Source organism: Dermacentor variabilis, chromosome 3 (genome assembly GCF_050947875.1).
Source record: "Dermacentor variabilis isolate Ectoservices chromosome 3, ASM5094787v1, whole genome shotgun sequence".
In the NCBI taxonomy this organism is placed as follows: domain Eukaryota; kingdom Metazoa; phylum Arthropoda; class Arachnida; order Ixodida; family Ixodidae; genus Dermacentor; species Dermacentor variabilis.
This window is the reverse complement of record NC_134570.1, coordinates 143,899,371-143,914,587: the sequence shown is the minus strand read 5'-3', so window position 1 is coordinate 143,914,587 and position 15,217 is coordinate 143,899,371. Positions and strand designations below refer to the sequence as shown.

At 46.9% G+C, this 15,217-nt stretch overlaps 1 protein-coding gene across 1 annotated transcript in view; it reads right to left on the bottom strand.

The window, feature by feature from the left end:
* LOC142574236 (uncharacterized) overlaps positions 1 to 10,014 on the bottom strand; it is a 38,161-nt gene extending 28,147 nt beyond the window's left edge. Inside the window, exons 1-2 of the mRNA XM_075683376.1 lie at positions 9,971 to 10,014; positions 7,279 to 7,357 (exon numbers count right to left, since the gene is read on the bottom strand). Of these exons, the coding sequence (XP_075539491.1) occupies positions 7,279 to 7,330 (52 nt within the window). The 5' untranslated portion in view covers positions 7,331 to 7,357; positions 9,971 to 10,014. The remainder of the gene's footprint in view (positions 1 to 7,278; positions 7,358 to 9,970) is intronic.
* Between the last annotated feature and the right edge of the window lie 5,203 nt (positions 10,015 to 15,217).

The following is a 15,217-nucleotide window of genomic DNA, read 5'->3' as shown; positions in this document are numbered from 1 at the left end:
CGTGTGACGTGCTGCGGTTGACTGGTGCGGTGAGAGATGCGTGCCGCAGGAACGATGTATGGCGCATGATGAAGGATACTGAAAAAGAACTTGTGATGGAGCTCAAGACTAGCAATGCGTTGGCGATTAGATAGTAGTGTTAGTCCGGATTGTGTTTTAAGTGCGGAAATACTGGCATGATATGAATATTGTGAGTGCATGAACCTAGTAGCGCGGTTCTGAACAGATTCAAGTGAGGTGATGAGATATGTTTGGTGCGGGCTCCAGATGGCAGATGCATATTCAAGTTTTGACCGAACAAGGGACTTGTAGGTAAGCAGTTTTACGTTTTGAGGTGCCTGGTGACGTTTTAAAAACCTAGTGTTTTACTAGCAGTTGATATGATGTTAGAAATATGTTTATGCCAAGACAGATCATTGCATACAGTGACACCAAGGTATATATAGGACTCTTCTAGTATAGGACTTTGCTCCTGGTGCCCACTCCTGTTTTTCTCCCGGAAGCTGAGCCTTGCAGAAACGCGCTACAGTAGGTACGGTCACGAGATACTGGCGATATGCTTGGGCGTTCGGAATTTCCCACACCTGCTGGAAGAAGCAAGCTTTCATGTCCTCACGGATAACAATCCTTTTAAGTTCGCTTTTCGTGGTTATCGCCAATCTGATGCAGCACGCGAGATATGTCACCTGAATTTCATCTCCGAGTTAACCATGGGTATACGATACATTGATGGCCCAGTAAACACAGCCACAAATGCATGCTCCCGTATGGGCGCTATATCCGCGGTCACACTTGATTTCGGAGAAGTTGCCAAGGCGCAGCGTTCCGATGTCGGTCTTAGGGATTTCCGGTCCTCTACTACGTCATTAGCACTGTCCCACATCCACATCAATTTTCGTCAGGCACTATCACTTGCGATGTGTCAAGGGCTTCAACACGACCATTTCTTTTTCCATTCAGACTCCGCCGTCCAATATTTAACAAGCTACACGGTACAAGTCATAACAGAGTTCGCGCCACCCAGTGTCTAATTACTTCCCGCTTTGTGTGGCTGAGTGTTAATTCGAACGTGCGTCGCTAGGCTCGCGAATGCCTTCACTGTCAACGTTCCAAGCCGACTCGGCATCAAACCGAGCCGGCATCAAATCACTCCTTTCGTCCACCTGATGCCTGGTTCAGTCACATTAACATCGACATCGCTGTTCCACTGGCATAATCTCGAGGTGCTCTCTTCATACTCACTTGTGTAGGCCGTTATTCCAGCTGGCCTGAAGCATTTTGTCTAACTTACATAACGGCATGTACAGTCGCTGGGACGTTTTTCAGTGTCTGGATCTCGCGCTTCGGATGTCCCAGCGTTATAACGACCGATCGCGGCTGACCGTTCGAATGTGAACTCTTCCGCAAAATAACGTGACTGCCTGGAGTCCGCCATATCTATACCAACCGAGTGATTCAACGCCTTCACTCTTAATCGAAAGCCGCCTTGATGGCCTGCCAGGCTCACTCTTCTTAACCTGAAGGGCATCTCCTCCTGCTAGGCGTGCGCTCCTCTTTGAAGGAGGACCTCGACTGCGCAGCTGCTTCGCCCAATTTTTTGCACCTGCTGCTGTTGCCGCACCCTATCCAGACATTTATGTTTACCAGCTGTGCTTCCAGGCTGTATTCACGCCTGCATCCTTGCCGTAGAACGGTTGCATCCTCAAGTATGGTTTCTGTGAACAACAGTGAGCCAGGTTTTAGTGCAACATCAATGCTTCTTACCATCTTTACACCGCCCATGACTGCCCTTGAAATTATTGAAGTGTACAGAAAAAAATTTCCGAGAACAAACTCACCCATTGTACAGGACCGCATTGCATGCGCTAGTTACTCCAGAGGTACTGCTTCCACTAAATACTGCTAGATACGCTAGATACTGCTTCCGAGTTGTTCCTTATTATTGCGCACAATATCCCTCCAGCTGCAACTTCTGTACGCTGAAATTTTATTTGTCATCTCCAAAAGAGTGTGGGGGGACGTTCAAAAGGCGAATACAGGATACCATACACTTCCATTCTGGGAAATGAAATTTGCTCCTGATCTACTGCGCTCGCCGAACTGTGTGACGCGGCGCCGGAATCGTCCGATGTGCTGCTTTGCCTTCATGAAAGAAGGAAAACGTTAGGAGAGAGCATTACGTCACGGAACCAGCTTTGGCAAGCAAACGCTCCGTGAAGCCAGCCCGTGAAGCCAGCCCGCGAAGCCAGCTCAGTGGCGGCCCAAGACCTGACCTCTTCCATCGAGATCACGGCGGAAGAATCGAGATTTGCTTAGACGTTTGGTTGCACCTGCTTCAGGCGCTTTGCTTCCTTGAGCTGGGCAGTGCGCTCGGTCTCCTTCGCGCCTTTCGGTGCCTGTCATACCTCCCTCAGTCGGTTTTCTTCTTCTAGCTGGGCAGCGTCTATATGCAATGGTTCACAGTATGCCGTGGTGCGGTGTGGTGTGGTGGGATCGTGGTTGCAAACATCAACTACGCCCATGTTAAGTTTGGGGCTAGTATAATCTCCAACTGTTGTGGTTTACTGGTTGCCATTTCATGCTTACATCTACTCTCGATTACGGGAGAGCCAGCATCTTTTCCAGTCTGTGGTTGTTGCCATTGTTGGCGTGTATAACTAAAGTGAATGAACGCCCAAAGTTAGATACTCGCCCTCTCGCCTTGACCTGAAACCGCCGTTTCTGCAAGTCCACGCTAAACGCGCGTCAGTGGTCGCGGCTCTGACTGTTAAGGCTGCTGCGAAAGCGCTACTGAGGGACTGCAGCTCCGCTGGAGTGGCGCGATCTAGCGAAGAGTGAGGAAGGCACGCGCGAATTTCAGTAATATCCCAGTTTTTCTGCCCAACGTAGGTCCAGAAGAATGACAGTTTCAGTGTGTTTGTATGAGTGGCTGCGACCACAAGAACCAGCCACGGCATCATACGGGTCTGACTTACAGCCGCTGTACGCGTTATAAAAGGTGGCCACCAGCAAGCAACAAATACGAACGGTGGTAACCACTACTGCACATTCGAACCCTGCGGTGAACGTTGGCCCTGAGAATTTGGTCAACGTCGAACAGGGTAGCGTTGCACATGAGGTGCTGGTGAATTACCCTTAATGGCGAGACGATTTTATCGAAGCCTTCACCGGATTTGTGGAGAGCATGAAGACAAAGCGGCATACTTGCTCAATGCATCCACCTCTTGTGCCAGACCTCACAAGCCTGAACTAGTCGCCAGAGAAAGCGCTATTGTGCGGTGCAATGCGTCTGATGGAAAGCTTTACTGGTGTCGTGCACAACACTCTGCTGACACCTACTTCAGCTGCTAGACCTACGGTGACGGTGGACTTCCCTACCTACAGCGGGTACCATGATTTAGTCAGTGCCAACGAATACGTTGTAGCGCCAACCGACGCCACAACGCGGGGACGCTAAGGTCGGAGATCTCAGCCGGGGCCTTGGGACTGGCTTTGAAAGACGAGGAAATTAAATATGGGGGCAGCGCGCGCTCCACGTGCACTTCTGTTCTAGAAGCCTGCTAGACGGGTTCTGCTGTGCTGGCACTCCGCTTCGACCCATCATTTGTGACTTGGTAGGACGCACCTTCCACAGAGAGATACGCTGCCATGGCTAACTGGCCAGAATCCCAATTAAGATTAGTGAGCATGGTGAGCCCCGCCCCAGCACTAACGTTGTTCCCACCCGGCTACGTAAGCACATGGTTCGCGCAGTTTAGGCGACTCTGGAGCTGAAGAATCTCTTGATCCAGGAGTTGAAGTATCGGGCACTGTTCTACGTACTGCCACTTCACCTCAACTCCACCTCACGCTTCCATCACCTGGCCCTGCGCTCCTAAGACGAGCTACGAAAGACCATCCTGAACACCTACGGCGCTACCTACCGCCCTTTTCCTGAGCTTTCCGGCATGGTATGCAACTTATCGCTGCGAACACCCTTAGGTCCAGCAGCAAGGACGTCTCTCCCTGCGCCTGTATGCCATCCTCATTACGCCAGCCTTATTTCGTCGACCTGCCGCGTTACCGCCTGCTGGACAGACAAGTGCGCTGCCGCGCAGTCCGCAGCCTCGCGCTTTTACCAGGGGTGTCTATCATGCATGTATGCGCCTAATGGTCTCGTCAAGGATATCGGCTCCACAATAATGCCGGCCATTTTATGGACTTGATCTCCATCAACCATGGCGCGAGAAAATGGTGACATCGACGGCCCAACGGACCGCACCACACACCGCCGGGTCTTTCTCAGAACGCCTCTCCTGCCGCTCAGCCCCCGATCGATCCCTCACCCGTTGCCTCCACGTCGTTCGCTGAGCCAGGTTCCGAGTCGGCACGGGAATTCTGCACCTTGATGACTCTGCTGCCTCCGACCTTGCCAGGTTTTGCCACCGCAGTCACAACCTACATTCTTCTGTGACCCCCGAGATCGAAAAATTCAATGAGATCTTACACTACAATGAAAGGTCGCTAGTTGGACCGGCATCAAAGGTAGAGAGGTCGACTCCCAGCAAAAGCTAAGGGTTCAAGTGGCTAAATAACTCTACCTTAATTCATTGTGTCTTAAGGAACTTGAACTTACTAACACGAAGAGTGGTGTATTCGACTCCGATTAAAGGTCGAGGGCTCGAATCCCATCAAAGGTCGAGGGCTTCACGCCATCCAAAGGGCGTGGGTTGGGTGTCGTAAGTAACTATACCTAAATTAACTGCGCCTTAATTACCCTTATTTACCACAAACGGCGTGTGTTGGAGTTTTACTAAAGGTGGAGGGCTCGCAGCCCTTTCGGGTCATCGGTGATCGCAACTACTCTGGATTTTCTGCCTCATGAGCAATATAATGCTTTCACATTTGTAAATCATATCTGCAGCGACGAGCAGAGTCCTAAGCGCTGCTCTCAAAGGTCACTCAAGCTTCTGAGCACTTCCAAGTTTTCTCCTGTGCTACCTCCACGGACATTCACCCCTCGTCGCTGTACGCCTTACGGCTGCATCCAGCTCCCGTTTTTACGATGTCACAATGCCAGCTACGCTCCAGACCATGTCAGATGTCCACACCTAATGACTGCACACTTCTACGAGCCTTAGCCCCACTTGGCCCGGCCAGCTCACTCACAATGCACCCCATCGCCAGCTTCCTTTGATTGTTTTTGCTTCCCGACAGGGTGCACCACGTCGACCTGCAACGCTCGCGCCGTGCGTCAGAGACAACTTCCTTCGGTGATTATTCGCGCACAGACGGGCACAACGACCGCCCGAAAATGCTGCTCAAAATGTTTTCAACACCTTTCAACAATTCATCGCTTCTGAATGTGCATGAAGCGGAATTCAGAGAGCAGCCTGCCTGTGGTATGCCAATCGTACACGAAATTGAGACAGGTGACGCCTCTTCCAAGGAGTGCAATCCTCGACCGGTGAGCTTGGCTCAGGGGAAAGGGCTAGACAGCAGCCTGGACAGACTTCTTGGTTCAGGCGTTGTTGAAAGTTAAATAGGTTTTGGGATTTTTCTTTAGCGTTGGTTACTGAGAACGGATGGCACCATCCGCGCTTATGTTGACTATCGCCACCTGAACGAGCTAACGCGCAACGACGCATATGCGCTTCCTTATACTCCCTCGGTTTTTTCCAACGTTGGCGAAGGGAAGTATTTTGCTACGCTCGATTCAAGTAGAGGACACTTTCAAGTGGAAGTTGATCATTTGCTGTGACCGAATGCAGACTGCCTGCACCTGTCACAGATGGCCTTCTTAATTTTGTCGAATGCCGTTTCGAATGGTAGATGCGCCTTGGGACTTGCCTGCGCCTGATGGATCGTGTCTTGCGCGACACAAGCTGGTACCACGCTCTTCCTTACCTGGATGATGTCGTGGTATATTCGCGTAGCTTTGATGAGCGCTTGTGGCCTCTCAAGTACCTGCTGAAGTGTCAGACGTCAGCGGAGGTAACGCTAAACCCGACCACGACTCAGACAGAAGCAACGTGAATAGCGCTACTACGGTTTTCACAGGATAACCGATACCTTCTGGTATGCGATGACAATGCTCAATCATCATTGAATGGCCCATCAGCGGCAGGCATAGGTAAATTAAGTTGCCTTTTGGGGCTGGTGAACTTCTATCGCCACTTACTCCCAGACATCGCTGCACTGTAAGTCTCCTTGACTATATTGTGGAGGAAACGTTAGCATTGGAGATGGGGTCCCAAGCAGGAGGTGGCGCTGCGCAACATCGTAAACGTGCTTATGGATACCAATTTGTTAAGGCTGCCTGATTTCAATAGGCATGTGGGATACATCAGCGATCGTGGTGTAGGATCGGTTTTGCTCAAACAGTGCGAAGGTAGCTTGCGGTCGGTGCCATTTGCTAACCGCTGTCAGATACGCGTAGCAAAATTATTTGGCGACAGAACATATTTGTCTGAGGATCAGTTGGGCACTGAAAACATTCTACTACAACATTGATGGAGTTGCACTCATTATCAAGACTGATCACATGACATGCTTTCCCCACCGACATTGCTTCTTTCGGCTCGATCTAGTTTCATAGATTAGCAAATCCTATGGCGTCAGCCCATCATACTCCTTCAGGCCCATTTTTTTGTCGTGGTTGGATCAAGGGAAGAATATTATTATGTGCAACAAGTCTTGCGCTGTTTCATGTAGCATAGGTTAGAATAAACATTCACAAGTGCATTCGAAGCATTCTACTACCGATAAAAAAAGGATTCATGGTGGATATCGCATGCCATGTCTTCAAATAGAGACATTTACTTTGTCCCCTGGGCTCTTTCCTTCATTTTACGTCTTACTGATAGCTTGGCTTAAAGTGTTTCCCTTTGATGGGGATTTAAAGATGAACTGAAGCACCGAAGAGCGTGGCGTCAGCCTATCGAAGCAGCTCTAGGCACTACTGAACTGTTGAACTGGAGGCACTAATGAAGCTCGCCTGCAGAAATCATGAGTTCGTGGCACTAAAATGTTTCTCTTTCGGCAAGTATTGAGGCGATTCTAAAAATTCTTTCGGCAGAACGCTCCCCAGAGGACACGTAACAAGTTCCCGCGTATAACCTAAATTTACTATGGGGTCTGGTGAGGGGCCTTTTCGTTAAATATTTGCACCATTCAAAGATTATTGCTGTTTGTAGGTTAGCTAAGAATAAGATAATTATTCCCACGAACAAAGACTTAGAGCAGCCTGCTGGAATATACTGAACGTGATAGTGGATCCCTAAAGAGTTGATAACTTACCCAAAACTGCAGCGGTGACACACAGCACCAGGCAGAGATACACTGTCTTCATAACTTCGCAGAACGGGGCAATTGACAGCTGAAGTACATAAAGAGATTGAAACTAAGTAACGCATATTTCAATATAAACGCTGTACTCTGAGGCATTGTCCACACTTCTTGTTGCGACACTAATATCACAAGAGTACGGGCAGACGCCATTAAAGTATGTTTGTTGACAGCATACGAGATAATTCACCGTACCGAGCGTAACATGTATCGGTAGTCGCTCTAGCAGCTGTGATATGAACGCATTCAAGTAGCCTGCAGATGGAGTGGTCTGGAATGCAACCATGAGCACACGATAGTTCTTTCTTCACACTATTGTGCTCGTTTATTTACAATAGTTTCATTTATCGCAAAGTGTCATGCAGACTTTACAGAACCATCATTGATGAGTGAGGAGAGTAGGTACAGAAGTTAATTTTCAGATTCTTTTCCATAATACGGCTTATAAGGTTGACGTCAATAATGTACATTTGCACTAACGCGATAACATCAGCAGTCACAAGACGATGGTTTTTTGGACATATATTGTGTTTATTTGGTGTTCTTTGGGACGGCCTTAAAGGGACGGTTTCTATACACTGCGGACCCTTCCTTGGTCATGGTTATGCAACACGAATCTTGCAGCGTGCAACATAGGCACTATAATGGAAATCATGGACTGCCTACGACACGATGATGAAAAAAAGAGTGGGGAATTGGCCAACAAATTTAGGATTTACATATATAAAAGTTCTGATTTTATTACATCTGTTGAAAACAAGCAACTCTCAAAAGGATTCTACACATTAGGCGCCTCAATCTGACAGCAGATTATAGATGTCCCCCTAAACGCTAGGTAGAAATATGTAGGGGTTAATTTCTCAGTGTTTTCTGGACGAAACTAATCAGTATTGCTACCAGCGTTAAAAAGAAAACTTGGCTAACGCTTCTATGCTTTGCTTTGTTTACAATGTGTGCCTATGTTCTAACCTAAATATTAGCCCATTCGCCCGAAGGGAAAGAATTCGAAGAGATAACAAAACTATTTACGGTGGCGCTTGAGTTTCTCACACGGAGATCTCAAAACAAGCAAATGCGTAATGGCACGACGTAGCAAGCGAAAACGCACACTCGTGCTGCGCAGGACGAATAGAACCGGGCGCAGTGCTGGCACGATGAGGAACGCTGGAAACGGAGTTACCGGCGCCGCACGCTGGTGGCTCATGAGATGACAACGATGGAAAAGCGTCGCCTTTGTGGGCACCCAATGAGAGGATTACATGGATTAAGCTTGAAGTTTGCTAATCGTTTCGCTCGGAGTAGCGTATGCACCGCCGCTGGCATGCACACTGCTCCTAAGCAGCCACTTTAACGTGTGAGAGTAGAACGCTCACGCCAGCAGCGGAAGCCAGATCACTGCCCTGGCTGCGGCAGATAACATTAACCAAAGTGGGTTGGTGCGTCCCCGTGGCTTTGTCGTTTTTTCGAGCCAAACGCACAGCCCGTACCCGGATGTATTCTAACCCTTCGCGCGCAAACCGCGCATGCTTCATGGATACCAGGGAAGCATGACGGCGTGATATGATATCCCATAATGCAAGCAATTTATGGGATATAATATATTGTGCGAAACCATCTCTCGTCTTAACAGGACCTTTAAACACTTTTTTTTAAAGTAGTAAGCTAAGTTGAGCTTCTATAGGCAAGTCTACTGTGAACATGTGAGCCATATACATTTGTCCTGCATGTCGCAGAGAATTTGTAATCTCATTTCAAAAACTGTGAAATATTTCTTGATCCATACTTGGGGATTTCGTCAGCAGCTACATCGCACGTAGCCAGAATGTGCCAACAGGTATTGCCGGGTTTCATGAGCCCCACAAGATTCTCAGTAAAACAACCAGGGCTGAATTTGGGTGATAGAAATGAAAAATATATAAACCTGAGATCTCATAGAAAACGCAGAAAAAAGTATGTCAGCCTTGCACTTCCCGTAAATTTATAACAGTTGCACTGAACTGCGTATGCTGCGGGAGGCTCAGATATTGCAAAGGGGGGCTACGTAGTGTCGATACCGCGGCCTCGACCTAGTGCCACGAACAAGCCCTGACTCCCCGTCTGCAAGATGCTCCGAAAACCATTTGCTCTGATTGGTGTCTAGGGAGGTGGCTCCAGGGGTAGGACGATAATGGCCAGCTTTTGGGATGGAACTTTTCTTTTGCCATGCCCCTTGCCATGCCATTTGGATAGCTTCCAGCGCGCTAGTCTACAGGAATGATGAGAGAAAACCATACATTGATGCGAGAAATGTACCTCTAACGCCTTTTACACGCACTCAAGTAATGTTAAAAAAATATATGGCAGGATAATTATTAGACGACCACGTTTATTAGTGACGTCACCCTATGATTACTTTGAAAAGTGTTTCAAGTTTGTGCCTAATTTTAACGAAGACGCCAATAGCTGGAGGAGATGGTGGTAACTACTTGGCGCTCCCCGTTTTAAATTTCGCTGCAGAATGTGGCTTTTCCTTCAACTTAAAAATGCTTTTTGTTCAACGTCCTCACCCTCACTAGGTTAAGTAAGCAAACAAATACGGCAATAAGTGCAAGACCTACCGATCGGATAGACGAACAACTCTGCACTGTTCCTGGAAAGCACTTACAACTGCAAAGTAGGCCACGATGCTGCTGACCTTGTTGTAATCGTACGAAGACGCGGAATGGCTTAGTGACGGCTCTCACCCTTTTATAGAAAACACTACCGTGAGCAAACTTGTGACACGTGTCCTTGCAAAGTGAAGGCATTGTGCTTTGACACTTGTCGAAAGAGACAATTATGCTGCCGAACAGGCATGCTGAACTAAAAGAACATGTCTTTTTTTCCTTTTGTCCCCATGCTTCTTTAGAGAGGTGACATGTTTTCAAGGTGTCAAGAAGCGTCCCGTGTCGACAGTTCCTACTGGAGATGCGGCACGTGTTGTCGATGGCGAACTAGAACACCACAGTCAAGAAGGTACATTTAGTGAATTACTCATTTGCAGCCCTCGAGAAAGTATCCTGGAAATATCTGTACAGATAATCGCAGAAGCTGGCCTACGCGCGCCGCTTATTCGTGGCTACGAGATTCATTGTACATTAGCTTCTAGACACAATGCGTGCGAGAGGTTACTTAGTAAGAAACAGGTCTAGTGCAATAAAAAAATATCAGAATGGCTACAAGGGACGCGACACGGCCAGCACAGCCTGTACTGTTGCTTTTGTTCCTGTATATCTTTTGCCGGTTGCAGCTGCTGCACATAACCTTCAGCGGGTCCAAAGGGGTAAGAGGGGTCAAACCCAGCCGTAGTTGCTTAGTGGCTATGGTGTTGGGCTGCTTAGCACAAGGTCGCGGGATCGAATTCCGGCCACGCTGGCCACATATCGATGGGGGTGAAATGCGAAGACGAATGTGTACTTTGATTTAGGTGCACGTTAAAGGGCCCCAGGTGGTCCCGACTTCCAGAGTACAACTACGACATGCCTCACAATCATATCATGATTTGAGCACGTAAAGCTCTATCATTTTTTTTTGTGCCGTGACCATGGTTTCATATGTTTTGAAAAGCTAAGTTATGTGAACACTTCGCTCCACGCAAGAAATAAAACAGAGTTGCATTTTCGCATCAGAGGTGAAACATCGATTTCAAATCAAATTAGTAGACAGCTAGCTATACCAGGTAAGGATAGTAGTTTTAACCGTCATCTGAACTCGTAAACACAGACAAAGAAACCAAATAACAAGCACGGTGTCACGCGCTCACAAGCAAACATGAACCCATCTTAATCGATGGCAGCGCAAGCTCGCTGTCGAAATGCTTGAGCGAGGAAGGGCGCCAAAATGTCAATGAAGCGCGTCAATGGTTCAAAAGCAATGATGAAAGATTTGCGGTAGCCCACATACAATCAAACGCGTTTATAACGTAGTGTTTGGGACCTCTGAAATTCCTCATTGACGGGGACCCTTCGTTAGAAAGATCGCACAATGTAGAACTCGCAACAAAGGAGGCTAAGGATGTTCAGCAAGTGAAAACACGATTTAAAGAGATACTTATTAAAATAGGTCGCTGAATCTTTTTGCGCATATTAGCCGGTTATATAGCACCGCGGTGCGTGTGAGCGATGAAATGTGGAGTTGCAAATTGTGAAATCCCGTTGCCGTTTTCCTTGCCATCAGAAATCCTTGGTTCGTTTTTAGGCACTCCATCACTGTGGCCTTCATTGATATTCGAGTCCTTTCCGGCCAGAGATGGCTTTGCAGATGTCATCGGCAGTGAATTACGATTACATCATCATTACATGCCAATTTGCTGTGTTACCAGAGGCGCGCGGATTGAGCGATTCCTGGATTAGAGCAGCGAGACTGTAACGCTCGCTAGCATCGCCACCCGCGTCATGCGCGTCGCTAGGGCTGCTATTAGCGCTAACGCAAGTGCAACTCGGTTGTGTACGCCGAGGGCGGTGCCTGCACCACTACGTGTCGTTCGTTGTGAAGCAACAAATCAGTCGTCTTGTACGGGTGAATTACTTTGTTATGCAGCGAAAACTCCAGAAATGGCCTTCGTAATCACATTGATACCGATACAACAATGTAGGCCCACGCATTACAAATCACTAGAATTGTGGTGCAGCATAAAATGCGGGACCACGGAAGCAACCTGAACAGGCGCACGACGCAAAGAAAGAGAGCAGTAACCTATGAAGACGCACGGTCATCCTCATGGCAGAAAGCAATCAGCCTGATTCCGCACAACGTGAGGAAATACTGCTAAGTGAAGCATTCAAGCCCGAAGTCCACGAATAATCATGCATAAAAAGGCACGTATATGTCGTGCAGAGCGATGCTGATTATGTTTTGCCTGAAGAATGAACTTCTGCCTTTTGAGGGGTCAGCCCCCTTTGATTGTATCGTGCGCCCGTCTATGATGCTTCTGTGGTCTCTCGTCTTTTGCTAAACCACAATTCTGCTAATTAGTCGTGCACGAACTAGCCCAACAACGCGCTTTATTGAACGTAACCAATCCTACGTTGTACAGGTCATTTCGCTGGAGAGGCGTTCGAATAAGCCAGAATCACTATCATCAGCATTTATTTGCTCCTATGCAGAACGTAGGCCAGTTACAAGCCACAATTGTATCGTGTCTGTTCATCCTTACCCGCCAATTTCTTCATTTCTTTATTCCAGCACTAGCAGACTTAAGGCACTTCAAGCCTACTAGGGATGAACTGCAATAAATTCAGTGTTTTAAGCCTTGCTTAGCTGTCGCATAAGTTTTCCGCTACCGTCAATAAAGGTTATTCCGTCTCCATTGTCTTTTTAATACAAAAAACCCGAAGAACATTGCAAGAGTTATCACATAGGAAGGGGGCGATACAAAAATTATATCAGTCCCACGTGATATAAATGCCACGCAATGAAACTCAATACACAAATAGAATGGGATAACAAGGGAAGGTAAGTCATGAAAAGTACAAATGGTCCAAACTGTAGCATTGTTTAACGCGCTAAATACAATGTTCACTACAAAAATAATATATTATGCTGATCGTAGATAATGGAAATACATTTCTCAGAGTTGTACGAGGAATTTTCAATAAAAACTGTGAGCTGAAACAAATTTTTAGACGTGAAAATGTAAGTCGGCACTTTTATCTCTGCCTTTATGCTCCCCAGTAAGTGAAATGCACGCGTACCATCGTTTCTACCAAGCCTAGGTAACATATGGGAGGCCATCTTTCCACACCTATACCTAAACATCACCTCCAATGCCTTAACTACGCCTTAATCAATGCAAAAGCAAGGAAAGTTTTCATTGTGAAGTACATAAAAAGTCGTCGAGCGCGGAATCTGCGGTGTAGAAGGAATAAGGTGATCGTTGCTGTGCTTGGGAGAACAGTAAGTGAGAAATTTGTTCGACATGAAACAACACATGGAACCAATCACAGGTAATACACTGGCGGTGATGTTGAAGTAGGTGCCATGAAATAACTTGACTTTCCTTATCTCAAACATGGAATGCTGTCTTACTCGCAATTTAGGCTATACATTCAGTATAATATGTAAAACACGTATTTTGTCAACTTAAGAAACGTGAACAAGTTTAACTAGAGCAGGCACAACAGCCGCGCGAAAAAACACCCACGAAAGGAAGGAACACTGACAAACACGGACAATCGCTGGTTAGTGCCATCGTTACTTTGTTGTGTGTGTTTTTTGGTGCTGCTGTTATGCCTGCAATAAGTGACCAACTCGCCCAAGAACTCGTTTTACTCAAGCGTAACTGGACTACCTAATGAACACTGTGTGTGACAGTTCTTGGAATATTGTGAAACCCATTTGAGTAGCACTGTGTCATGGATTTTCTTCCATTTACCTATTATTCGGAGCAGTAAGTGTTGATCGACAAGAGGCATGTTTTACTTTGATTGAATTACCTGTGGGAGAAAGGAAGACTGCAAGGGGTTCGAAAATCAGGTGAAGGCACGGTCGATGGTAAAGTTTACGGAGTAGCGAAAGGGTGGAGCTTGTGCGTATATGTGATCCGGCCTCATGGTGAGTGCGAGCTTTAGTGCAGAAATGCGAATGCAGAATGATTATACAGAATAAATAAAGTGGATTGCGCGGTTCTGTAGCCATTTTTTTTCTTGTTAGGAGTGGTACCGCAAGGGATCTCAGGCAGCGGAGCTGTATTCGAAGGTACCGCAGCCGAGGACAGTGGGGAACTAGGTGATATTGTAAAATCAGTAAATTTGCTAGAGTGAAATTAAATCAGCGGACGCAAGTTAGGCGTAATTAAAGACTGCTTGCAGAGGCCTTTATTCTGCAGTGGCCTTATATGTATAGTTTGTATCTACTTATGCTGCTGGGGCTGCTGCTGCTGCTGATGATGATGATGACTTGATTGTTTTCGTCGTATTCGCGTGATGTATGCCAGTCTATGTAAGTTGCATGTAGCATATTTAATGTTCTGTTTGAGGAAGCATAGCAAGGAGGCGAAAACGCGAAAGCTTTATAGTAAACCATGTTGTGGAAATGCAAGGGCGTTTTTTATAAGGAGAAACCAGCGATAAACTGGGTGAGTAGGTGTATTTTTAGGTTTTTTCCAGTTGTCTCCAATTCTCGGATTGATATGCATTGAAAAAATTATTTAAAAGCCTTATAGCTAAGATTTCAGTCTGCTAAAATCGCCTAAGTCGTGCTGATGCGTTTGCAACGTAAAAATGTTTACACCCTTCAGGGTGTTTTCGCGTCGCAGGGTAATGCCCCTGCAGTTAGGGCTTTACAAAAATTTATAAATGACGACAATCGAGCTCTAACTAGAGGTGCGATGGAAGAAGGTAAAGTTCGAAACGACGTTATCATTTTGACAGCCTTGGGCGCACAGAAATATCCGACAGGAGTGTTTCATATGAAGTACTCCTCTGTACTCCTCTACCTCATATGAAGTACTACCTTTTGAAGTACTCCTGTCGGATATTCCTGCGCGCTCAAGGCTGTCAGAATGATTACATAGTTTTCACCTACGTCTTTTGTCATCGCACGACTACTTAGAGCTCCGTTGCCGTCCTCTATACATTTTTCTAAGGCGCTAAACGTAGGGGTAATAACCGTGTGACAGGAAAAGAGCCTCCAAGGTGCAAACATTTTTACAGTGCGACGTAATTATCGGAGCGCTGAGATTTGTGGAGGAAAACGAGAAGACTATACTGCTGATAATATGACGAGATAGACCATTTAAAGGATTTATGTCGAAGCGCAAGTTCGGGTCAATGGTTAGCAGACCATTGACCCGGCGACATCGGCTGATGTAGCCGATATCGCCTTGCAAGGGTAATGGGGTGTGGTAAATTAAAGTCGGCACATGCAATCTGAG